The sequence below is a fragment of the Diabrotica undecimpunctata genome, chromosome 6 (genome assembly GCF_040954645.1).
Source record: "Diabrotica undecimpunctata isolate CICGRU chromosome 6, icDiaUnde3, whole genome shotgun sequence".
NCBI lineage: Eukaryota > Metazoa > Arthropoda > Insecta > Coleoptera > Chrysomelidae > Diabrotica > Diabrotica undecimpunctata.
Window position 1 is genome coordinate 136,215,129 of NC_092808.1, and position 26,263 is coordinate 136,241,391.

The following is a 26,263-nucleotide window of genomic DNA, read 5'->3' on the forward strand; positions in this document are numbered from 1 at the left end:
GCGCGCCATCGGGAGCTAATGCTTAGATCTCGATTACCAAAAAGCCTTCTCATTTTTATGAATCCTGATCTTTCTGTTTCAATTCAGATCATAATCTGTACATGAGGGTCCCACTTATCATTTATCATGTATCCTAGATGTTTGAATCGATGTACTACAATACGTTCTTTTTCAGGATGTAGGTCGATATCTTGAATGTTCTACTTACTAATTACCACAGATTTGGTTTTCTTCCTGTTGATCTTAAGTCCAAATTGGTTGTCTGTAATATTTGCTTTATCGAACATCATCTGCAAATCTTTGCAGTATAACAGTAACCTGTCAGTATAACAAAAATTTTTATGCCTTTATTGTACTCCTCCAGTGCCTCTACAAATAATTGGTCCATGTATAGGTTGAACAGCAGTGGTGAAATAATGCAGTCCAATGTAACTCTCTTTGTAATTTTACGATTACTCCCTTTGTAATGTTTTAACCCACTATATTTACATTTTTGATCAGGGCTGTTTGATTCCAGATTTGAACACAGATTTTTATAAACCTGGAAGTGCTTAGTATCAACTCCTGAAAGATGTAATAGTTCTATAAGTTTGTCATGTTCGTTGATGTCGAATGCTTACTCGTAGTTGATAAACATCGTTTTGTTGATACAAGCATTTTTGAACCAAGACTTGTATTTCAAAGAGGGACTTTCGCGTTCCAAAATCGCATCTAAAGCTGCACTGTGTATTAACTATATTTTGTTCTAACTTTGTTTTTATTCTAGAATGAATACGCAAGAATACTTTAAAAGAGTGGTTCCTTAAACTTATAAGGTGATATTTGATGCACGCTTTGAATGGTACCTTCGGAAGTGTCACTACCGTAGCCTTCAACCAGTCTGATGGAATTTGCCTGGTACATTATATCTCAGTAAATAGTTCTAAGATGATATTTAGGTTGTTCCCTTTGAAAACGTTCAAAAATTCAACAGGTATTTCATAGCATCCTGTTGTTTCTCATATTTTGTTTGTTTTATTGCTTCTATTACCTATCGTGCATCCGGTTAAAGAGTGACCCATAACGATAATCCGTACACAAATTTTGGATAAAAATTTCTCATCTCTCTTAGGTACTATTCTTTTTTGTCTACAATAACTTTGTTCTTCTCCTCTACTAACCTTCCAAGATAATTTATATTTAAATGGGAATAAGCCACAATTAAAGGCTAAAATACGTTTATTGACGTTTCAATTTCCACTTCGGAAATCGTTCTCAAAATACAAACATTAGTAAATTAAACAAATTTTGTTTTTTGTTACTTAGTGAAAAATTCTTCTAATAATTTAATTTTATCTGACTCATCTATATTGACAATTCAGACATACCTTATACATTTTAAAGTAGACGACTTAAAAATGATATTGCCAATATTGTTGAGTTGCGTTCCTGGGACGACTTTACTTATAAGATAGTTCATTCGATTACATGAAATCAACTTTAACTTGAGAATATCCGTCAGAAAAGATCATAACATGTAATTCGTCTTTAAAAAGACAAATACATGCCATGATGACAGTAAAATTCTCCTGTTAGTGATTCCATAGTAAATTATGAGGGAAAAACCAGGAACAAAACCTCATAATACTATCCCGACATGGTAAGTATTTGATCGTGCATTTAGTTTACCTTCAATAAACACCAAATTCCGATTTTATATATTTGTTATTTAAAAAACATAAATGATGTATTCTCTATATGTTACTGACTTACCAATACTGGTATTTTCCTTTTAATAACTTCCTCTTTCAATATGGGTAACCAGATCCTACTACATTCTGCCGAGGAATTCGCGACACAATTGGTCTCATTTAGCATAATTAGAGCCACTTCTTTGATTTTTCTCTTTTTACCATCCGTTTCTTTTAGGACTATATTTGAATCATTCCATTGAACCCTTTGTTCATTATCCCATGCGTGTTTACAGATTTGAGATCTATCAAATTCTCTATTTTTAATATAGGATTGATGTTCACTTATTCTAACATTTAATGGTCTTGATGTTTCACCTAAATAAAACTGATCGCATTCACAAGGTATTTTATAAATGCAATTCTTTGTCCTTTCTTGTTCATTGTTAGGTTTGGTTTTGGACAAGATAGATCTCAACGTGTTTGTTGTTTTGAATGTTGTTGAAATGTTGAATTTATTTCCTATCCTTTTAAGCTTTTCCGATAATCCTTTTATGTATGGTATTGTTATTTTCCTCGTATTATTCCTTGCATATGCTGTAGGATCTCGTTCTAAGTTGTTTTGTTCTATTCGATCGATTGTTGAAAATTCCTTGTTTATAAACGATAAAGGATAATCATTTTTTAATTATTAAATTATTATTATATTATATTATAAAAATAGATTATCGGAAAAGCTTAAAAGGATAGGAAATAAATTCAACATTTCAACAACATTCAAAACAACAAACACGTTGAGATCTATCTTGTCCAAAACCAAACCTAACAATGAACAAGAAAGGACAAAGAATTGTATGTATTTATAAAATACCTTGTGAATGCGATCAGTTTTATTTAGGTGAAACGTCAAGACCATTAAATGTTAGAATAAGTGAACATCAATCCTATATTAAAAATAGAGAATTTGATAGATCTCAAATCTGTAAACACGCATGGGATAATGAACATAGGGTTCAATGGAATGATTCAAATATAGTCCTAAAAGAAACGGATGGTAAAAAGAGAAAAATCAAAGAAGCGGCTCTAATTATGCTAAATGAGACCAATTGTGTCGCGAATTCCTCGGCAGAATGTAGTAGGATCTGGTTACCCATATTGAAAGAGGAAGTTATTAAAAGGAAAATACCAGTATTGGTAAGTCAGTAACATATAGAGAATACATCATTTATCTTTTTTAAATAACAAATATATAAAATCGGAATTTGGTGTTTATTGAAGGTAAACTAAATGCACGATCAAATACTTACCATGTCGGGATAGTATTATGAGGTTTTTTTCCTGGTTTTTCCCTCATAATTTACTATGGAATCACTAACAGGAGAATTTTACTGTCATCATGGCATGTATTTGTCTTTTTAAAGACGAATTACATGTTATGATCTTTTCTGACGGATATTCTCAAGTTAAAGTAGATTTCATGTAATCGAATGAACTATCTTATAAGTAATGTCGTCCCAGGAACGCAACTCAACAATATTGGCAATATCATTTTTAAGTCGTCTACTTTAAAATGTATAAGGTATGTCTGAATTGTCAATATAGATGAGTCAGATAAAATTAAATTATTAGAAGAATTTTTCACTAAGTAACAAAAAACAAAATTTGTTTAATTTACTAATGTTTGTATTTTGAGAACGATTTCCGAAGTGGAAATTGAAACGTCAATAAACGTATTTTAACCTTTAATTGTGGCTTATTCCCATTTAAATATAAATTAATTTAAAATGCCACAAGAAAATAGCTGCAGAACAATATTAAGAAACCTTCCAAGATGTTCAATTAAAATTAAACCTTGAATTTGTAATCTCACATTAATCTAAACTTCCTAATTTTACTGTATATACCTTAATATATAATCACTTAATATATAATTATTATTATTGTCATAGATATCTATAATATACTTTAATTACGAAGGTCTTTTACCTTCCGGTAGAATTGGATCAATTGCTAAATTCTATTGCAATAACTTCCTAGTTCGAACCAAGTGCAATTCAATTGACTTTTTGATAACTTGGTGTTTTATTTGTGAGTTTATAAATTGGGGTTGTACGATTTTTAGCAAGTAGTCTAATTAGAATAATTACTTCATTTAGGAGTACGTAAGTTAATGTTTGAAGTTACGCCGGATGTACGAATTTATTAATTACCAATAAATTTTTATTCCACGACTTCGAATTTTTTCACTTCGTCGATCGATAAGTTGTTCTGTGTAGTTCCTTATATCCTTCGGATGTAAATTTTATTTTCCTCCTTCGGTCCAAAACTTGTGAAAGTTGTAATCAATTACTTATATTGCACCTTTAAATATTATTGATAGTGGCTGTCAGTGCGACATTATTAAATGCTTTCTGTAGACTTGATTTCTGAGATAACTCATATCTAATTGTTATTCTGTTTTTGGATGAGGATTTTTAGTTGGACTTGTAATTGGGCTACAAGCGGAGTATTATCAGAATTTATATCTGCTCCAAGATATTTTTTGACTGCTATTACTGCGTTTACGGAATCGTTTGTTTGTTATTATAAAATATATCTGATTTCTAACGATATGGCCCCGCTAATTCAATGTCAATTTGGCTAAAAAACTGTTGTCATTGCTGATATCTTTGCCTTTTGATCCATTTTGTTTTATTCCGAGCTTTCCGGCATATTTCCGGTGTTTTGATATCTTATTTTGCAAGTAGGTACTTATGATATGATATTTGTGATATACTTGTGATAATACTTGTGAATTCTAGAGAACACCGAAAATAAAAAAAAATACGTTAAAATTGAAACTTACGTAATATTCTTACTAGATTATAAATAAACTATAAAGCAAAATATGTTACAATTTTAACTAACTCTTCCTAATCATTTTATGCCCTTCTAAATAATATTTTTTTTTCAAAATTCATGCGCGCTTAAGAAAGTAAGTACAGTCTGTCCCAAACCCTTCTTTCAGTGCGTCACTAATTTTGACGTCGTATAGGATTTTAAGAATGTCGAGAATTATTGCATGACATTTTAGTTAAATTTGACAGTTGCAGGATCGTAATCTATCTGTCTTTTTCTAATTGAAAATAATTTAATAATTTTAATATTAGTCTTTGTTCTTTCTCGATATATCTCGGAATATTTAAAATATTTTTATGACAATAAATACAAAATTGAATTTTCACTGTAAAATGTCTGATAATACTAACCTGGAGTGAAAATTATCATTTTATTAGTTGACATTGTGAAAGTACTGTCACGATCGAGACAATCTGCGTCAAATTATATTTATGCGCATCATTGATTGGATATCTATTTAGCGTATTCTAAACTCCAATCAATTATACATCCGTAAGTAGAATTAGCTTTACGATAAATAATTTTTTAAGCTCTATGTATAATAATCACAGACTCATGTTTTTTTTTTGTCACTTCTAGCTTAATGTGTTAGAGAGAATTCGATCAACTATGACGCACTGAAAGAAGGGTTTGGGACGAACATAGTATTTTGGATTTTACCTTATTACGATCTATAAATTGTTACAATTTAAAGCGTTTTGATAATATTGCATGTTTCGTAAAAGCTGTTAAAAATGAGAAAACAATTTACTATTATAACCAAAATTAATTATTCTGATAAAAAAAAAGCCAAAATATTTTTATCAATGATATACAGTAGCATCTTTAGATATTAGTAGCTTATACAGAATGTATCCGAAACTGAATTTTGAGTTCTAAACAAAATTTTAAAAGCCAAAACATTTAATTTAGAAATATTAAGCCACCGATAATTAATTTGTTTGCAGCTAAATTATTTTGGTGATTGTACAAAAAAGAACGAAATGAAATTAAAAAAAAATAACATTTTTGCATGCATCCATACCACTCAAATAACACAAAATCCTTCAAACCTTAAAGCAACGTTTATAGAATGCACTTTTCTGGACACTAAAGCAAACAAGGCAGTTAGTTTCATTAAAGAAAAATAATAGCATTGTCTTAGGATTGCTTAAGTTCAAAAACAGTAGATCTGATAGAAATCTCAAATGTAAGCGTTGTACTATTTTATACAGTGGAAAATATTGTGTTATTTCCAGAAAATTATTAATTTAATTAAAAAACTGTTAATACTATACTATATCGTTAATTATGATGTTATTCACATAATATAACGCTGTCTCCTGTTGGCTCTAGCCTTTCCTACTCAATTCCGACTCGCACCTCCACGTGGTGAACCCTGTGGAAGATCGTGATAACCAACCTTAGTGGGAAGCAGAATCAGGGCTAACAAGAGTGGGAAAAATGGTCCTGCGAAGACTAGAGGATTAGGGAAAAAGCAAACGACCTTTTCTCTCAAAAAAAAATTGACAAACTTGACTTGAAAAACAAAGAAAGCACGAAGGAAGGAAAGAAAATCCGGACTGTTTAATTTAAGGAATAAAAAGGGATACCAATTTACGGATTTGCACATGGAACATACGAACCGTTTACGACGATGGACTGGTTCAGGGAGTAATGAGAGAAGAGACTGTAATAAATACTATAGCAGACATATCAACCAGTACGTAAATGCTACGTTTATAAAATAATTGCTGGAGACCTTAATGCAAAAATTGGTAAAGAGCAATTTTTCCAGCTAACTGTAAAAGGTCAGAGCTTAAATGAATAGTCAAACGATAACGGGTTGAGACTAATAAACTTTGCAAGCACCAAAAACATGATATAGGAGGAACAAGATTTCCCCATAAAATGATACACAAAAGAACATGGAAAGCCGCTGACAACGACACCGTTAACTAGATAGATCACATCGTGATAAATGCAAGGCATTCTTAGGAACTCATGGACATCAGAAGCTACCGAGGTCCAAACATAGATAGTAACCACTTTCTTGTCATGGCAAAAAGCAGAGGAAGAATATCAAACCTAAAGAAAGATATATATCTAAAATACAGAATTAATATCGCTAATTTGCGCATTGAAACAGTTGCGAGAGAGTATTGATTAAATGAGGAAATGGAGAGCCTGGAGGCGGGAGAAATTGTGGAAAAATATGCGGAAACATAATTAAGAAGATAGCAAGAATATTGGAGAAAACCAGGGAGTGTCAAGCAACAACAGATAACAAAAATAGAGCATACTTTAAGACACTAATCAAGTGGAGTACACAAGAAGAGCAAAGAAGAAATATCGTATCATACGAAGGGAAGAAAAAGATTATATAAAAGAAAAAAAGAGGCAATTTGAATAAAAGCAGTTAGAAAGCATAAAAGGGCTAAGAAATCAAAACGAAACTTGGTAAGTTCCTAATAGAAGAATGGAGAAAAAGTATAAAGAAGAGCTGATGAGACACAATTAGGATATGTCGCTAAAAGGGAATGATATTTATCCTTACATCATTTAGTTTATTTAAAATATAGAACGGCATCAGAATTTGAATCGCATTTAGGTTATCTGGAATATGCTAAGGAGAAAATGAAACACAGGCATCCAATCTGTGTACAACATTGACAAATTAAGAACTGAAAAATAGAAATTTCGTTTTATCAATCAACTTTTAAAACAAATCAAAATATACAAAACCATATTTCTAATATACAAAATAGCATAAAGCTTTTCAGAACTACTAAGTTTTTTACTTACAGCAATCCTAATTTATTTGAGTACATTTTAGTAATAAAAAAGCAAATATATTTTCAGTATTATTGTTTTAAAGAATCATTTATAAAACTAGTTAATACGCTGTAACAATATGTAGAATATAAAGTAACAAAGCTTCATTGCCCAAAGTTTCTTTCATATAAAATATTTTTAAGTTGTAACATATAACGCATCCTCTCTCTTTATGAGAGAGGATCTGAATTTGGCCAGGCTCTCGACTCCCATCAATCAATCTTTGAGGCCAACATCTTTGAGATCCTGGTATGTGCTCAGGAGATAATAGATAGGCTTGCTCAGGCGGCACCATCAGTCTGATAGTCAAGGGCTTTGGAAGCGCCCAAAGTTAGCTCTAAGCTGGTTCTTGAGTGCAACAGAGCAGAACACTTGCTGATGCATGCGCTCTGTTGCACTCAAGCACTTGCAAAGGGCTGACGCCCTGGCAAGATAAAATGAGTTAAATATCATAAAATAAAAGGGATAATAAAAAAAAATTTTTCCTTCTATGACACCTTTGAGTTGAAACTTGACATTAGCACGGCGAGCAGAATTACCAACACACAAACAAATTTATAACTAGTCGGAAATAGATGAAAGCTAGCATACGGGGTGTAGATACGGGGGATTCAAAGAGTAAATGAGCATATAACTGAAATAAATGAGAATTTAAATTGAAGAATAATGATTAAAGGTAATAATATTTAGTTGATAGAAAAGTTGACCGCCAACTATTTTTAGTAGAAAACAGTAAAACAAAACAGAAGAGTAACAAATGAATAAAATCAAAAGAAATTGCAATAAAATAATTATTTAAAGAAAAGTAACAAACATGTGACGTTTATTACATTACAACGTGTTCCTCAATGATTAACAACATAATTTAAATTAAACTTAAAGGTCCATATTCTTCAATGATACGCAATCGTCGATTTACTGCCACATCATGTTATCTGGATGTCATTGTTGGCTACTTGGGTGATCATATTTTAGGGTCAAATCATATTTGATAAATACGATATGAGATATTGAATATTGACAACCATGCAAAATTTGTTTCCACTGGCGACTAGATGTAACGTTTTTTAGGACTAATTATTAGATAAAGAAATTTTTTCCGGAAACTTTTGTTACACACGTTATGGGTTTATATTAATGGAAAAACTTGTCAAATACCTGGTTATTACGAGTAGACGAGAATGCACGAAGTAATGTTCAGTCTACTCAGTTCGGCAAATTTTACATTCATTAATCTAGGGTGTGTTTTTTCTGTTTGATGAAATTTGTTCCTCAAATACTACGTAGCATTTATTGTATTACAAAACAATAAAACCAAATTTTTATTTAGTTCCGTAAACGTACTAGCAACTATTGGAACGTTGGTCGTAACCTCATTATCGATTTTTAATATTGTTATATATAAAACATATTTACATTTAAAATATATTTACTCACAGCATTGTTATGGGAATATCCCCTCTGTGCGTCTCCTCCACCTCCTAGGAATTTTCCAACGAGAGCTCCTGCAGCACCGCTTTTTATAGCTCCCGATAAGAATGTCTGGGCTCCATCCAGAAAACTGTCTAGTGATGATTCAGGTTGAGCCTATAAATCAAAGCGTTATAAAAATTAAACCTACATAGTTTAATATTTTTTTAGACTACATAAACAACAACAAACTAAAAATTGAGAATGTATACTCCCAACACATTAGAATATGGAAGCAAATAAACAAATGGCACAGACACAACAACATAGTACACAAAATCATAAAGGAAGAACAAGCCAGTGAAAGATCTCCAGAATCAGAACATGATATGATAAAGAAACTGTCAAAAATAACTAAAAATACTTATACAGGACGTTAAGTTTTAAATTAGATATACACACTATAAATGGCAACACTGCACGCCGTCGACTTTACACGAACCTCCGTTGTCCCGTCGCCAGTCGCCAATAATTTGTCATTATACAGTGATTGATTAAAGCAATAATAGCATAGATTTTTTTCTGTGTTTTTTGAGGGAAGACCAATTCCTTGCGTACAGTCAATTCATATTGTTAAAAATTTTAAAAGTTGTTATTGCCTTAAGAATTACAGAAAATGTTACACTCAAGAAGTGTCACCAAAAAAAGTTGAGGAAAGAGAATACCGGGATACACAAATTTGTGCAACAATCGAAGTAGATTCAACACGTTTAGATAAAAGTGTCGCTAGAGAGCTAGATGTTACAAGTATTTTAAATATTCGAAAAGGTAGCAGCTTTATCCAGGCGACTACTTTCGAAGAATTGAGTTTTGTGGAACTCTAATAACGAAGGCTGATGATGAACCAAATTTTATTAAAAACATTTTATTCGCTCATTAATCTTCTGTTTCGTTAGTAGGAAGACACAATCCTTCCATTAAGAGGTATTGGGCGCGGGAAAACCAACACAGAAATGTTGTTTACTGAACTCAAGGTCCTCAAAAAGTTAACGTCTGGACTGGCATTTTAGGAGACCACATAATAGGTCCATTTTTTATTGGAGGCAACTTGAATGGTAGAATATCTGGTAGAATGGTAGAATACTTCCTGATGTAAATCTGAAGAATGTTTGGTTTCATCAAGACGGTCGTTCAGTTCACAACGCTCGAATAATTAGGGAGTACTTAAATAATACTTTCCCGAATCGAGTTATCAATGGAAGAGGCGATATTAAGTGGCCTGCACGATCCCCAGATCTTACACCCATAGACTTATTTTTTTGGAGACATTTAAAAAGCATCATCTACGATCATCCTGAGGCTATAATTTAGAGCCCAAAATTTGGATGAATAAAAAAACCGAATAAGAGAATTCTCCAACTCTGTTACAGCAGAAACTCTTACATCTGTCCGCAAAAGTTTTTATGACAGATTGCGATACTGTTCAGCCGTAGAAGGTTAAATATTTGTATTATTTTTCTAGGGCATAAAGAATTATTCCTTATTTTATTAGGAATTATTTTTTGAACACAGGAGTTAATTAAATTAACGGGTCACTCAAATGCAAGCTCTTTAAAACTATATCTGCATCTGGATTCCAGTCACCACCAGAAGTTATAGAGTGTTATTTCTATAATGCAAAATTTTCTCTTATGATATAAGAAAATTGCATTATTGAACAAGAAAAATGCATTTACCACAGTGCATTTCGAAATGATAAAAATTGCAATAACAATAATTGTAAATGTCTAAAAATTTGTGACAATGAAGGCACCCAGAGACGAAATATTTAAACAACTGTTCTTGCCGAAAAATACCATTGTCTCCTATTATAGAACATTTTACCAACGTGGAATGAATTCTTGAAGTTTTCAACTTTTTGAAAGGATTTATCCAGAAAATTTAGATATTATTTATTTCAAACTTGTTAAAAATAAACATTTAAGATAATTTCGTTATTTTTCATTACAATTAATTTTAACAAGTTGATCTGAATAGGTGGTTAAAAAACGCAATAGTACAAAAAACTTCTACGACCAATCATTGTTATGTTAATTCATATCGACTCGGAAAATATTCATTACAATTTATTGTCATTTATAAAATATTCACTGTTTGTATAGGAGATATAGAATTCATTCGCTATCGTCAGGTTGGCCGAGCGGTCTAAGGCGCCAGATTTAAGCTCTGGTTCCCGAGAGGGAGCGTGGGTTCGAACCCCACACCTGACAAAAGAAACTTTTTGTTTTTTTATTCTTTAAAATATTGATTAAAAATTTTGTAAATAAATTAAATCATTCATAATCAAATATAATCATATTAAATTATATAATAGTCCAGGAGAAAGACAAATACATTTCTGATGTGTTTTCTTTTTAATGTTTAATGCAATATATTTTTTATTTGAATATTTTATTCAATGTGATACAGAAATGAGCATTAAAATAAAGAAACATATAAAACTAAATTGTCTTGCAATCTCTTATAATAATAAGATCACAAATTTTGATAGGGGTTTTATCCTTTTAAAGACTATCGAAGAAAACTGAAATATGAGATATTTTTATAATTTATTAACTCGAATAAAACTAATCCACTCTTAACCCATTTTACTACTTAGGATGTCGGATTTTTTGTTGAGTGGTGTCTATTCTCTATTTCTAATCTTTTTTATTTCTCGGTATCATTTTTATTTCTCTGCAGCTCATCCTTCTGGCTTTACCTGCTTTGATAATTTCATTTATCCAACCTTTTCTTGGTCGTCATATCTTTCGTTTCTTTACTCTGTTAATTTCTAATATTCTCTTTGACCATCTTTCGTCGCCCAAGTTATAGTACAATGACCGCTAGAATCCAGTATATTCGACCACGCGAATTCAATAAGAAGTTAACGCATATCAGCACCGAATAATCCGGAGCCTTACAACAACATCAATTGCGACTTACTAAAACAGCAAATTCAGCAAGTGGAATTATTATTATTATAAATAAAGCATTGTAAAACCTCCTTTTTTTAGTCTGACATTAATGTTATAATAATCTGTTATATTTGTATTTGAAGTTTGAATAATATATTTTGAGTTGTAACTAAAATCTTTGCTAGTGCAAATAAAAGTTTATTTTGAGTGTTCGTGCTTTTTAAAAAAGTGTTTTCCAAAAGAACATTCATAATTCCCATCGTCTGTATGTGCCTAAATAATTCCAATTGTTTTTTGGTTGTTTTACTTATTATGGATTTCGTACTGTATGGTTTATCCAACGAGAAAGGATAGCGCGCCATAACAACAAAGCGTTTTGCCAAATTTATCAAGACCGGATTTAACGTACCGACCGCACCGCACAACCGATGCAAGCAGCTGAGAATTTCAGATTTCAGTTCAGTCGATAAATAGCTTTCGTGTTTATTGAACATATCGGCGTGATATATCGAACTTAATGCTTGTTTATACTTCTTATATTCTGCTTTTATATTTATTAAGAAGGTGACCACTCTGTATGCTAAACATTGTTTTACACTGTTTACAGTTTTACAATTAAATGTCATATCTATCTATAGCCCCGAGGACTGCAAACCAAAGGAGAAACAAGAGGCATTCTACGAACAATTGCAAACCATCCTGGATGAAATACCTCATAAAGAACCCTTAATTCTTATGGGTGACTGTAATGCACGAATCGGAAATGAAATAGTTCCAGGAGTAAAACAAAGATTTAATGAAAACCATGTCAACGCAAATGGAGAAATTATGGCTAATCTCTGTGTTTTTAACGAATTGAGAATCCATAATACATTTTTCGACCATAAGCTCCAGTATAAATATACATTTGAAAACCCCAGGGGGCACACATCTATGATTGATTTTATAGTCCCTAATAGAAAAATCCACCCAAATCAGGTTCTAGATATCCGAACTTTAAACTCAGGGAGTGAACACAAACTAGTACTAGCAAATATAAGAATGAAAATAACACTAAAATATTTTCTACAGAAAATCACCGAGGAAAATTATCGCAGCATCTTTTTCTTGGTCTGCCAATACTTCTTCGTCCATTTGATGACTTATCTCGTGCTATTCGTACTATTCTATCCTCTGCCATTCTACTAATATGCTCGTTCCACTCCTGTTTCCGTTTTTTCACCCAATCCATTTATGTCTTCTATATTGCATGCTCTTCTTATGTTTTTGCTTCTCTCCCTATTCAACAGATTTTTCCCTGTTATTCGTCGGAGTATTTTCATCTCTGTTGTTTCTAGTAGTCGTCTCGTTTTAGATGTGTCAGGTATTGTCTCCGCCGTGTATGTTAATATAGGTCTAATTGCTGCTTTATAGGTTCTTGTTTTTGTGTCTTGTCTTAGGTGTTTCTTCTTCCAGATTGTGTCATTAAGAGATCCCGCCGCTTTACTTGCTTTTAAGCTTTGTTGTCGTACTTCTTCTTCAACATCTCCGTAACTAGTTATATATATATATATATATATATATATATATATATATATATATATATATATATATATATATATCTATTCCCAGATATCTAAACCTTGCTTCCTGCTTTATTATTTTCCCATCAATTTCGATTTTACATCGTAGTAGGTATTTAAATGTTGTGATACATTTGGTTTTTTCTGCTGATATTATCATATTGTATTTATTGGCTGTTGTATTGAAGATATGTGTTAATCTTTGCTCGAGTTCTTAATGAGTTAGCCTGTCTGACTCCGCTTTGTACTGGCATACACGGTGTTAGTTTTCCATTTATCTTTGCCTGTATTCGATTATGTAAGCAGATGTTTTCGATGGTTTGTATAATATTGATTGGTAAGTTTCTTTTATACAGTAGGTGTAAGACGTCTTCGACTTGGATGCGATTGAAAGACTTTGTCGGGCCTACAAAACATAGATATGCTGGTTTATTGTTCTCGATGGCCTTTTCTGTGATCCGTCTTAGTACAAATACGGTGTCTACGCAGGATCTTCCGGATCTGAATCCTTGTTGTTCATCTGATAAACTTGTTAGTTTATTGATTTTGTTGGTTAGGACTTTTGTAGTAAGCTTACGTCTGGTGTTCAGTAGATTTATACCTCCATAATTGTTGTTATATGCAATAGTTTTTGTATAAGTTCATCTCTAGGATTATAATTTTTCCTCCGAGTTTTAGAAGCTCGTTGGTTATTTCGTTTGGTTCTGGTGACTTTATGTTTTTGAGTGAATTTATGACTATATCTACATCCTGAAAACTGTGTCTTAATCAGGTACGTTATTGTGTTGATTATTATTTTCCTTTCCTTTAAACAGTTTCGTCAGATATCTTTCCCATTCGTTTGCTGGTATGCTATTGTATTCCTTCAATTCTGCCATTTCTTTCCCTTGGTTTGTTATGAATCTTCATATTTGTTTTTGTGTATCGTAGAAGTCACTTTTCATTATATTTGTAAACTGTTCCCAGTGTTCATTTTTTGTTCTTCTTACCAACTGCTTTGTTTCATTTCGTATTCTTCTATAGGTGTCTCGGGATTCTAGAGTATTTGATGTTTTGTACCTCGTGTAGGCCTCTCTTTTCTCTTTACATTTCTCTTTTATTTCTTTTCTGAACCATGGTGTATTGTTGTTGTTTCTTTTGTTCAGTATGACTTTGCGTTTTCTTAGAGCTTCTGTTGCTGCTTCTTCAATATTGTTTTTAATTTTCTCCCAGCTCGCGTTTATATCTTCGATGTCGTGTATTTGTTTCAGCTGTACCTTCTGTGCTAGCTTCCTTTGGTACATTTCTCTTGTAGAGAGTCGTTCCACAGTGATTCTACATTAAATTTTTCGTCAGTGATTTCCTGTAGATTAAATACATAAGTAAAGTCATAATAGTCACAAAATTGATAGAAGTTCATGAACTAACTAATAGGAAAAGATATGAGGCGTAAAAGGAAAAAAAATATATTCACTTCTCTATTTTAACTACTCCAAACAAATCACTACGTACTATAATGAGTGTGGCACAAGGCACTACATTTTTTAGCATACACCGAAAGCACAAAAACATCGAAAAGTGCTATAATAAAAGTAATAAAATCGGTTTAGAATGTACGAACATAGTATCATAAATCATTTCTTGATTCTTTTCTTTTTTCTGATTTTCAAGTAACTATTTTATCAATTATTCGGATTAATATGTTATTACTTGTATGTAAATTGATACATAAATTTTATAAAGTTTATGGTTAGCTTACCCCTGGTGGCGGTGGTGGTCCATATCCTTGAGGAGGTCCGTATCCCGGACCAGATGGTGCGTACCCTTGTGGAGGACCATATCCCCCTTGGGGAGGACCATATCCGCCTTGGGGAGGTGCGTAGTTTCCTTGGGGAGCCCATTGAGAATGTGTATCTGTTTGGCTGACTTTTTTAATGTCTTCGCCAGCACCCAGACCCATAATTCCTTCCCAGGATATAAGAGTAATGCTGACGTCTCCATCGATTTGCAGATCGGTCACTGTGGAGAACGGTACTCTGTGCTTGAATTCGCTGAAATGTTGTCCATTCACTGCTATCTGCAATTAAATTTAAATATTTTAAATGTGAAATATAACAATATCAGCTACAAAATAATCGAAACTAGATTTTTTGGACTTTAATTGGAGCTTTATTGAAATTTATTGGAATATGAGTGTAAATTTATGAGAATGTTTTATAAACGAAGCATTCTTGAAGAAACTAGATGTTTTTTTTTTGTAAAATAAAAGCAAAAGATTACTAAAAATCGTTTTAATAAGGCATTATATTTTTATAAGATACTCCATTTTTTCGTTACTAAGATTGTATAGATAAGAATCAGTGGTCAAGTAGGAGTGAAATAATTTAAGAAATTAGTATAAATTGGGGACACCCGCAACACCCGCTTAGCAATATTCTTATTTAAACCTTTAACCTTGATGTAAAATTTCATTAAATAATTACGAAATATTTGTTAAGAAAAATGAATATTTTGTGTATGATAGCTATTTACAATTAACCATTTATCACCTACACGTAAAGTGATAGTAGGTTAAATATATCCGTTAGTTAAAGAATCCTTTATACAGTTTTAAAATTTAGACGGAGTATTAAATGCCTATGCAGGATTTATGACTATATTAATAATGGTAGTGCTATAACAATATATTTTTCACTAAAAGCAAAGGTATATTAACCAAGACGGTAGCGTACATTTATATAAGTCATACGTGGAAGCCTCCGTATAAAAGTCGAGCCAATTTAATTATTTTTATATAAATTTCCATTTTCTTGAGATTATAAATCACCTACAATCGTATATTATTGACTGGCTATATTATAAGCTGACTTGGCCCATTTTTAAGATCGGTCCAGAGCGATAAGTAAACGGCGTAGACAGAGTTCGTCTTTTGACAATTAATACTGACTATACGGTACTCCTATAATCAAGCAAAGGATCCACAAAATTTACAATAATTACTACGACAAAAACAAAAAAACGGATGTAAAATATATTGCTTTGCCTTATATACCCGAAATTAATGTTTTCAAATGAGTTTTAAAATAAATTAAATCTATTTTAATTGCTAAGATTATAGAAAAGCAAACATTAATAATAATTTGTGGTTTTGAAAAGAACCGTTTTTTTTTAATCTTAACATTTGTAGATCTGATGACAGTATCACTCCACATATAGTTCTGTTTCGCTATCGCTATCCTCATCTAAATTAATTATGATTGGTTCAATTATATTATGATCTACATGAACATATGAATCTTACTGTACTGTACTTATCAGTACAGTTTCGTCAATATAAGCCTTATCTGTATTAATGAAATTATAATTTTGGATTGTACGCAATTAAATCAACATTAAGAACTGAAGATTGACAAATTTTACCAGGAAACATATTTAAATTTTACCTTAAACCGGGCCTTTTATACTATTATCGGTTAACCCAGGATGTTTATAGTCGGTACTAATTGAAGTCAACCATTTACTGCTAAACAAACTTTACAAGGGTAGACATTTAGGGACACTTTGACCCCGTCACAATTAATTTTTTATGGATATGCCGCGGACGCCACATAGTATGTGGCGTCAGCGGTATGTGGCACATTCCTCGTGTCTGTCCTACAGACAACGTGCCACAGCTACTGTCAAGAACAGACAGCGTCATATAGCACAGAGTCAGCGTCTTAGAGGCGAGGCTTGTGACGTCAGCAGCGCATACACAAACATTTAATTGTAACGGGGTCAAAGGTGAAAGTGTCCTTAAGTGTCTACCCTTCTAATTACCTTCTGGCATGTACTGATGATCGTTAATGTCTGATAAAAAATGATTGGTAAGTAAGTCATCAAGTCTTCAAATATATATGAATTAAAGATAGACAACGAATTGATTTTAATAAAACCATGGTGGTTAAATGTTATTAATGGACCTTGAAGGCAGTGTGTGTTGTATATTTAACGCGTTTATATCATTCGAAGATGAAGCGAATACGAGAGACTTACTATAATTGTCCCATACCCCTACGAAATAACTATTGTCATAAGGATCTAAAGGTAATTATAGCTAAGAATAATTGGTCGGCATTGTTGCGAATTATAAAAGGTAAATTTGCTTTCCCATTAATGCGATCATAGAAAATTTCATAAGAAATAAAGTGGCACGACGACATCGACTTGCCACTTCTGATATAATAATATTGCATAATAAAATTGTATAAAAAGGAAATATTCTTACCTTGTATTCATTTTGATCCACCAAAATTATTATTTCCCAAGATTCTCCTTGTCCAATTGTTAATTCGCCATCTCCCGATTCTTCGCCCCATTCTTCATTTATGTAGGAATTTCTAGCTATGTATCCTTGTTTGTGTCGAACAGAAATATGAAGAGCTGTATCATCGCTAGGTTTGGGACCGACTTGGAAGTTTATATTAAATCTGGAATTAAATTAAATGTTAGAAAATATTAATCAAATATTTGGTTTATTTTATTAATTAGTAGTACAAGAAACATATATTGCTAGGATGCTACAAAAATAATCAAGAAAAATAAGCTATGTCAATTTTTATTTCAAACAATTGTTCGTCTATTTCAGTGATTTCAGTAATTATTCTAATTAATAATTAATGATTATGATTGACGTTACGCAGATTCTATTTTAGAACTAAAATTCACAAATGATTCATCTTAAAGGACGTACGATGTAAAAAGTAATCATTCGATTGTGGAAATGGCACCTAATTTCACGCGATTTTAATAAATTCTAAAATTTTATAAATTAATCATTTCTTTGTTATTTATTAATTTCTATTAATCTAGTATTTAGTGTAAGAATTTAGTGTTTAAGAATCACAATCCAAAAACATCGACTAAAAACAAGAAAGATAAATACCCCCTTCCATTTAACATTTTAAAAATAAATATTCGTTCGATGTCCCAATATTTACTTGATAACAAAATAATATTTTTTATTATTAATTAGTTCTATTGAAGTAATTATATTTTGTTGTATGTTGCTGAATAAACCTATATTATTAGTAATTAACTAATTGCATAGCATAACATTAAAAAACATTATCAGAAAAATTTACTGTCAACTATTTGAATTATGGAATGGTAATGGAATCGAAACAAGACCAGTAAAAATCAACCGAGGAGTAAGACAAGACACAATATCTCCAAAATTATTTACAGCTGCCCAAGAAGATATCTTTAAGTCAATAGACTGGGAAAATAAGGGAATCCCTATTAACGGATGATATTTGAACCATCTTAGATACTCAGATGATAATGATGAGATAATCCCTAAAAAAAGAATTGAAAATGAATTTCAGCAAAACTAAACTAATGTCAAACAAAGATGACAAACCTATTATAAACATCGAAGGGACAGAGATAGAACACGTAGATTAATATACATATCTGGGTCAAAATGTCAAGGTAAACAAAGAAAATCAGACTACCGAAATAAGCAGATGTGTAAAAATGGGATGGGCAGCATTCGGAAGACTCTCATACATACTTAAAAATAAAAATATACCTCAATGACACAGAACCAAAGTATTTAATTCCTGTATCCTACCTGTACTTACATATGGAGCTCAAACCTGGACATTCACTAAAATAAATATGGAGAAGATCAGAAAAACTGGGAGAGCTATAGAACGACAGATGCTGGGTATCTCACTCAAAGGTCATAAAACGATGGAATAAAGAAATCGGGAATTGGCGCCATATGAAGCCAAAAGACCACGAGGAAGACCACAAATGCGATGGAGCGACGATATTAAAAGAACTGCAGGGCCAATGTGGAAACGTCTTACAAACAATAGAGATGAATGGCGAGAATTAGGAGAGGCCTATATTCGGCAATCCGAATAGAGAAAAGGGCTTAAAAAAAACAAAAAAAATTTGAATTATGGATGTTTAGCGTAGTTTAGTTTGTGCAAATATATAGTTGTTAAGGTTCGTAATCAAGACTAACCTTAATTATGTTTACGTCTATCTAAACAGTGTTTTTCGTGTTTTTTTACCTTTTTGACCCAGATGTTACAAATCACAGACACCTTCTTTATTTCAGTTATCGTCTACCAAATAACAAACAAACAAAACAAAATAACGCATTTTTTCTTCACATCAGCGCAGCCATAATGTCTTGTCGTGGACCCTTGAGTCAAACTTTCGCGTAAATCCCGCTTTATTTTTAGAATCAAGTTGCAGTCGTCTTAAATTCAATATCGGCATACGTTTACATTGCCTGTCAATCTCAAAGAACTAAGGTTTCTTCTTCTTAGGGTGCCTGCCTGTCCGTTCCGAACGTTGGTGATCATTCTGGCTATGATGACTTTGTTGGTTGCTATACGGAATAGCTGTGTTGAGGTCTTTCTATGCCATGCTCTCAGGTTAGCAAGCCGGGATATTCTTCTTCGTCCTGGGACCCTTTTTCCTTCGATTTTACCTTGCAAAATGCATTGGAATAGCTCATATCTGCCTTAATTCTACGCGTAATGCTTAACCAATCGAATGGTAAGTTTTATGTCGGGGCTGCTTTCAGAAAGCCCATATCATCGCCTTAGTTCCGTGTCTATATAGCGATGTGCTTCGAAATGATTATAGTTACTGCATGTCGATTCCATGGTAACCGCTTGTCTTTATAGGGCGTTATGAAATCAGCCACGAGTATAGTGCGGATGCTTAATACAAATCTAATTATTGTAAAATTTAGTTCGGTTAGGTAAATATATTTTAATTGAATAAAGTTTCAACAGAAAAGGGAATGAAAAAGAAAATGAATGAAGTTTGAACAGAAATGTGTAAATAAGAAAATATGAAATACAAAAATTAATTGTTCGTACATCATTTTTTTTTTTTTTAGGGAAGCCTGCGTCCCGTACTAGCCGCCACTGTCTCTAACTTTCTCGAATAATTATTAAAAAAGAATAATGAATACTGTTACGATAAATATACTGGCCTAAATTTTATGACTAAATATTCTGTTTTGTTGTAGAAATTTCGGTGGAAGTCTAGAACCAAAATTATGGTGAATGAGCCCGGCTAAGCTTCTCGATCTTTCGATGCAAGACAATGCGATCTTTCGATGCTGTTCTCGAATATCAGGATTGCTTATAAAATAACCGAACTTTGATTGAAGAGGACAGTTAATTCTGAAGACGCGCTCGCGATAAAATGTTACGTTCGCTAAGTAATAAATTATGTATATTTAGTGATAAATAAATTAATATCAGTTATTGTGCTTTTTGATGAATTAAGATAAGAACAAGACATTATAAATTAAATAGACATAAATAAATATCATTACAATACACTCAAACAATATATTGTTGTAAGGGCTTGTATTCAGATTCATAATGAACGATGGAAAAGTTTCGGACCAAAAGTTGTTTTTGGAAAATGACAAATTTGTTTTACCTATCAAAAGTAATCAACGTGAAAGATGTTATAGAGTAAATCGTAAGTAACACATTAAGGTAAATTGGCGGTCTCAACCCATAGGTTCAAGGTTCAAACACTTGCTAGGCTTAAACGTGCTCTTCTTGTGTCCTTAAAAACACTACAAATAGGCCACCTAAAATTTTTGCAATTTTTTTAATTTTTACGAATCATACCACAAAGTTATCGTCATTAGATGTTTGTGTAATGTTTAAGAATATGTTCTAAAGCAGTATGCAATCATTTTTTAAATAACAAATGTCAAAAAATAACTTCTTCCAAAATAATGATTTTATTGGAAAATAAAAAAAAATAACATTGTACATTTTTTCTGTTTTCTTTATAAAATTACAATTAAGTCGTGATTATTAATACTGTGTATTACCACCCCTATTGTGAATTACACTCATTCGATTTGGCATTGAATTGGTCAAATTCTGGATGTTATTTTGAGGAAAAGCTTATCATTCTTCCATGAGCGCCAAGTATTCTGTTTCTTACCCTTCGTTTGAATTGGTCCCAAACATGTTCAATCGGGTTCAAATCTGGACTTTGAGCCGGCCAGTTCATTTTTGGCACACCGACAGTCGTGATTCTTCTCGGGCCTGATCCTGGTCGTCGTTCGTGAGATCTAGTATCTAAGAATCGTTAGTAAATTTTTTGGACCATACAACGACTGACTTCAAGCTGTCTGGCCACTTCTCTTTGACTCATTCCATTACCAATCAAAGTAACAATTTGAACCGAGCTAGCAAATTTCTCAGCCATAGTTTTTAATTTAAAAATTGCACAAGTTTACTCTTCGAACAACTGTACACTATTGAAAGGTTTTTGAAAAACAGAATAGCCAAATTCCAAGAAAAATAAGGTACAAACAACACGTGCATTAGCCGAAGTCGTAAAACTGATATCAATTCTGCAAACTTATTACCCTTAATTGACCTGTCAGCACCGTTTGTCGGTGCCTAAAAGACGCTAAAAGTGTTTCTGCATTGTGGGAATTTAGTTACAATAGAATAAATTGTGTAAACTTAAAGTTATTGAAGAATTCTTACAAAATTCTAGGTGACCTCTTTTTCGTGACGCGCAGTGTATAATTACCGTTTGCAGAGCTATGTATGTAAAATCGCCGCATTACTAGTTGGTATTTTTTAAAAGGCTGTTTCGTGTTTCCAGCATGCATTTGTTTACATGTCCGAGCACGGCGTTCCGGAGGTTGGAGTGCCACAGGGAGCTATTCTGTCACCTCTACTGTATACAATATACACCGCAGATGTTCCAATAACACGAGAAACTGTACAATAACCGCACTGACACTGCGTTTGAGCAGATATTAATTGACTCAGTATCAATTGCTAAAGAACTAGATCACGAAACTAAATTTTCGAAAAGTGTTCGTCCACTTCCCCGAAAAAGACATTTCAATTTACGAGGCCGCAGACGACCCTCTTTTAGACCCAAAGCAAAAATTTAAAGTTAACTTCTATTATTATTGATTGGACATTGCCATTGCAAAATTAAGTGAAAGATATGAAATGTTGAGCGAATATAATTATAACTTTTCTTTCCTGGAAAATATATCAAGTTGGAGAAACTCCGAAGAAAAGTTAAAAAACACAATGTTTAAATTTACAAAAAAAAACTAGCGCAAGAAAATAGATCTGATATAGAAGATGAAGATCTATTGCATCAGTTAGAATTGTTACCAATATTTTTTATACTCAAAACTTTCTACGTGTCTAAGAATATATTTAACACTTCCAGTAACAATAACTGAAGGAGAAAGGTCTTTTTCTAAACTTAAATTGATCAATTAACAGATTAATTTGCTAACTTAAAAGATAGAAAAGTTGACTTTGATAAATAGTGTTATAAAATTGATCTTTTTTGAATACTGAAACCACGTTTTATCTAATATATAAATAAAGAAAGCAAACATAATTAGATTTAATTTTAGCGTACCTATAACCTATACTTATAATCTTCTGACAAAAGGGGGCGCAAAGATGAGTCTTGTACCCCAGCGCCGTGTGTGCTTAAGCCGGCCCTGTGTCTCAGATTAGGTCTATGTGATTCTTTTTCAAAAAGTTATCAGATATAACCTTTTACTCATTGTCTTGGTATAAACAAATTAGGTATATATCATTTATATCTTAGCAACCAATGAACCGATGCGGTTTTACAAAATCTCATTTTGTGAGGGATTGAAAGGGGTTCAATCTAATACATTAAAAATTATTATACAAGCTTTTTTTACAAACAATATGGCCATTTTAATAAAGTACCGTTTGAACGCTAATTATGCAATAACAATTGATCGAAATTAAACTTATAAAAGATTAAATTAAAGCTTATCAAATGTACTTTTATGATATAATGGTTATATTTTATAAAGTCGCGCACCTCAGACTTCGCAACAATCTGAATCAAAAAGTGCATATTTTACCCCTTCAAAGTATTATAAATAAATATTAAATAAAAAATTTGCTGTTGCATGAATTGGGGAGTTGTTCCTGACATCGATCTTTAGAACACAAAAATAGTAGTTTCAAAAATTCCCTAATTAATTCGCATTTTTTCATCCACAGCCCACAGCCCGCAGGGCTATTAATAATTTAGTATAAAGCAAGACTAGACGTTGTTAAGCAGTTGTTAAAAATTGTGGAAGACACTACTTCTATCTATCTAATTTTGAAATTGAATCGTAGTGTTTTACTTACTTTCAATTTTGTTTAAAAACTATTTTCTAGGTATATCACTAACTTTTGACATACAGTTTATAACCTATGGTTTTATACTGAAAAGATGTACCGGTATAAGCAATTTTGTGAAAAAAAAATTCTCAAAACCTTTAAAATTGTCCACTTTTTTCAAATAATCCTATGTGTAAGTATATAGGTACATATAAGTTATATAGAAAACATTCAAGGTAAATAGTTGCAGTTGAAGGTTACGCTATACGTTAATTAATAAATATCTGCGTATACAAAACACTACTATTTTAAGCACTGCCATCATCAAAAGAAAAATAAATAGCTAAAAATAAAACGAAATATCTAAGCATTTTAAAAAATTCTAACCTGTCAGAATCGGGATGGCTCACCCCTTGAATCCTACACATTCGTCCAGCCACTAGGCCTCCAGGAATTTTTCCTTTAAAAGGGATCGCCTGAAATAAATTAATTATTTGCAAATTATTTCTACTGCAGTTAACCTACTTGTGAATGAATTATGGCCTACTTACCGGATTGACAACGGGATTCTCCATTTAAAATCGATATAAATGTTAAAACTACACAAATACTTTTTAACACCAAACTGCTAATTGTTAAATTTGAAATCTGTGGTCTAGTCTAGAAATAATTCTTGTTTCAATTTAAAATTGAATGATATATGCGAGTGCGAGGTCGTTAGTGGAGGGGTTAAACACGTAGATGAGGTAATGGCTATTTGGAACTGCAGTCATTCTACATCTTGTGGGGCATATGCAACACTTTATCCACTACGGTGCATGAAGTATTGCATACTTCAGAACTACATTTTTACAAAATTTACTACATCTTTATTTAATTTTAATATAAATAAAAAATATGATAAGAATTATGATTTATTTCTGTACAATTAAAAAATGCTTTAAAAATTTGATTTAAAATATAGTCAATTTTTCTTCATTAAATTCATATACTATAACATTCTTAAATTATTATTTTTTGTTAAACAACTAAACAAAAAGACATATTTGCTTTTTTTAAAGATTAAAGTGGGTGGTCAAATACTTCCGATGAACTATATTGATACAAATAACACCTAGAGATCTGTGAACAGGTATTATAAAAGAAGGTGCATTATCGTCTTAAATTGGCCCTTCCACGAAATTATACAGAGGTGTACTTAATATTTGTTGAAATAGCGATTACACTGGCCTGCAACCAAATCCTCCTTCCACAATATTTATCATAAATATGAAGATATCAATGCTCTAAATATATTTCCGTTGACCAATTTTTTCTATCACTTCTATTTTCTGTAATTAATTTTTTTTTTTCAAAATATTTAAAATTTAGGATTCTTTGAATTTGTTTTTTGCCTCAACACTAGAAGGGGGATAAAGGGGTAGAATGCGAAAACATGGGTTTATTCCAGTTTACTCCAATTAGCCTCTTCTACTCAAATCCGACTCTCACCTTCACGCTGGTGTCCCCTGTAAACCAAGCAACCTAAGTGGAGATCCGGTATACAACTCTTGTGGAAAGTTGGGTCAGGAACTGACGAGAGCGGGTGAAATTGCCCTTCGAAAAGGGGGTTTGGTGTTGGGTTAACTACCCAACAATGTAAAGAAACCTTTTGTTATGAGAGCTACAACGAAAGAAACCGGACTGTCTAACCTACGACGAACTCGCAAACGAAATAAGGATAATGATTTAAAAATTTGCACTTGGAACATTCTTCTTCTTAGAATGCCTGTTTGTTCCGAACGTTGGCGATCATTCTGGCTATGATCACTTTGTTGGTTGCTATACGGAATAGCTGTGTCGAGATTTTCTATACCATGCTCTCAAGCCAGGATATTCTTCTTCGTACTGGGGCCCTTTTTCCTTCAATTTTACCTTGCAAAATGCATTGAAGTAGCTCGTATCTGCCTTGATTTCTCATTATATGTCCCAGGTACTGCAGCCTACGGCTCTTGACGATGTTGACCAAATCAGCAGTTGTGTTCATCCTCCGCAGTACTTCTTCATTGGTGACTTTGTCTTTCCATGGTATATTCAGGATCCTTCTGTATGACCACAGGTCAAAAGCCTGAAGTTTTGATAGAGTTTCCGCCTTCTTCCGTGGAACGTAAGAAACCTTTATCAGCCTGGAGCCACGGCTCTGCTCATACAAGAAATGAATAAAGCCAAAGCAGATATCATTGCTTTACAAGAAATGAGGTAGACTAGCTCAGGCATCCTGGTGGAAAAAAATAACTGCACTATTTACTACAGTGGACATCCTACCCGACACGAATTTGGTACCGGATTTATTGTTAGCAGCAAGGTCAAACATAGTGTAATCGATTTCAAAGCTATTGATCATAGGATATGTCGAATAAGACTTAAAGGGAAGTTCTAATATAAGCATTATTAGCATCCATGCTCCAACGGAAGAAAAAGAGAATGATTAAAAAGATATGTTGTATGAGGCACTTGACCGAGAGTACGATAAGTGCCCAAAAAATGACATCAAAATAATAACAGGAGACTTTAATGCCAAAGTCGGAAGAGAGAATATATTTCCGCCCACGATCGGAAAAGAGAACCTACAAGTAGACTCTAATGATAACGGTCCCAGAAATATAAACTTTGCGAAGATGGTAATAGCTGGGACACGATTTTCCCATAAAGATATCCATAAGGGAACTTGTAAATATCCTGATAATGAAACGATTAACCAAATAGATCATATTTATAATCATCGACGCAAGACACTGCTCTAACTTATTAGATGGTAG

The 26,263-nt window shown here is 32.4% G+C and overlaps 1 protein-coding gene and 1 non-coding gene across 2 annotated transcripts in view; one reads left to right on the plus strand and one right to left on the minus strand.

The window, feature by feature from the left end:
• Positions 1–24,193, minus strand: part of LOC140443965 (uncharacterized) — a 40,920-nt gene extending 16,727 nt beyond the window's left edge. Inside the window, exons 1-5 of the mRNA XM_072535509.1 lie at positions 24,017–24,193; positions 23,853–23,941; positions 17,558–17,759; positions 15,050–15,367; positions 8,820–8,969 (exon numbers count right to left, since the gene is read on the minus strand). Of these exons, the coding sequence (XP_072391610.1) occupies positions 8,820–8,969; positions 15,050–15,367; positions 17,558–17,759; positions 23,853–23,941; positions 24,017–24,040 (783 nt within the window). The 5' untranslated portion in view covers positions 24,041–24,193. The remainder of the gene's footprint in view (positions 1–8,819; positions 8,970–15,049; positions 15,368–17,557; positions 17,760–23,852; positions 23,942–24,016) is intronic.
• Positions 10,979–11,062, plus strand: TRNAL-UAA (transfer RNA leucine (anticodon UAA)). The gene has a single exon. It is a non-coding gene; the product is annotated as a tRNA-Leu (tRNA).
• Positions 24,194–26,263: the final 2,070 nt, after the last annotated feature.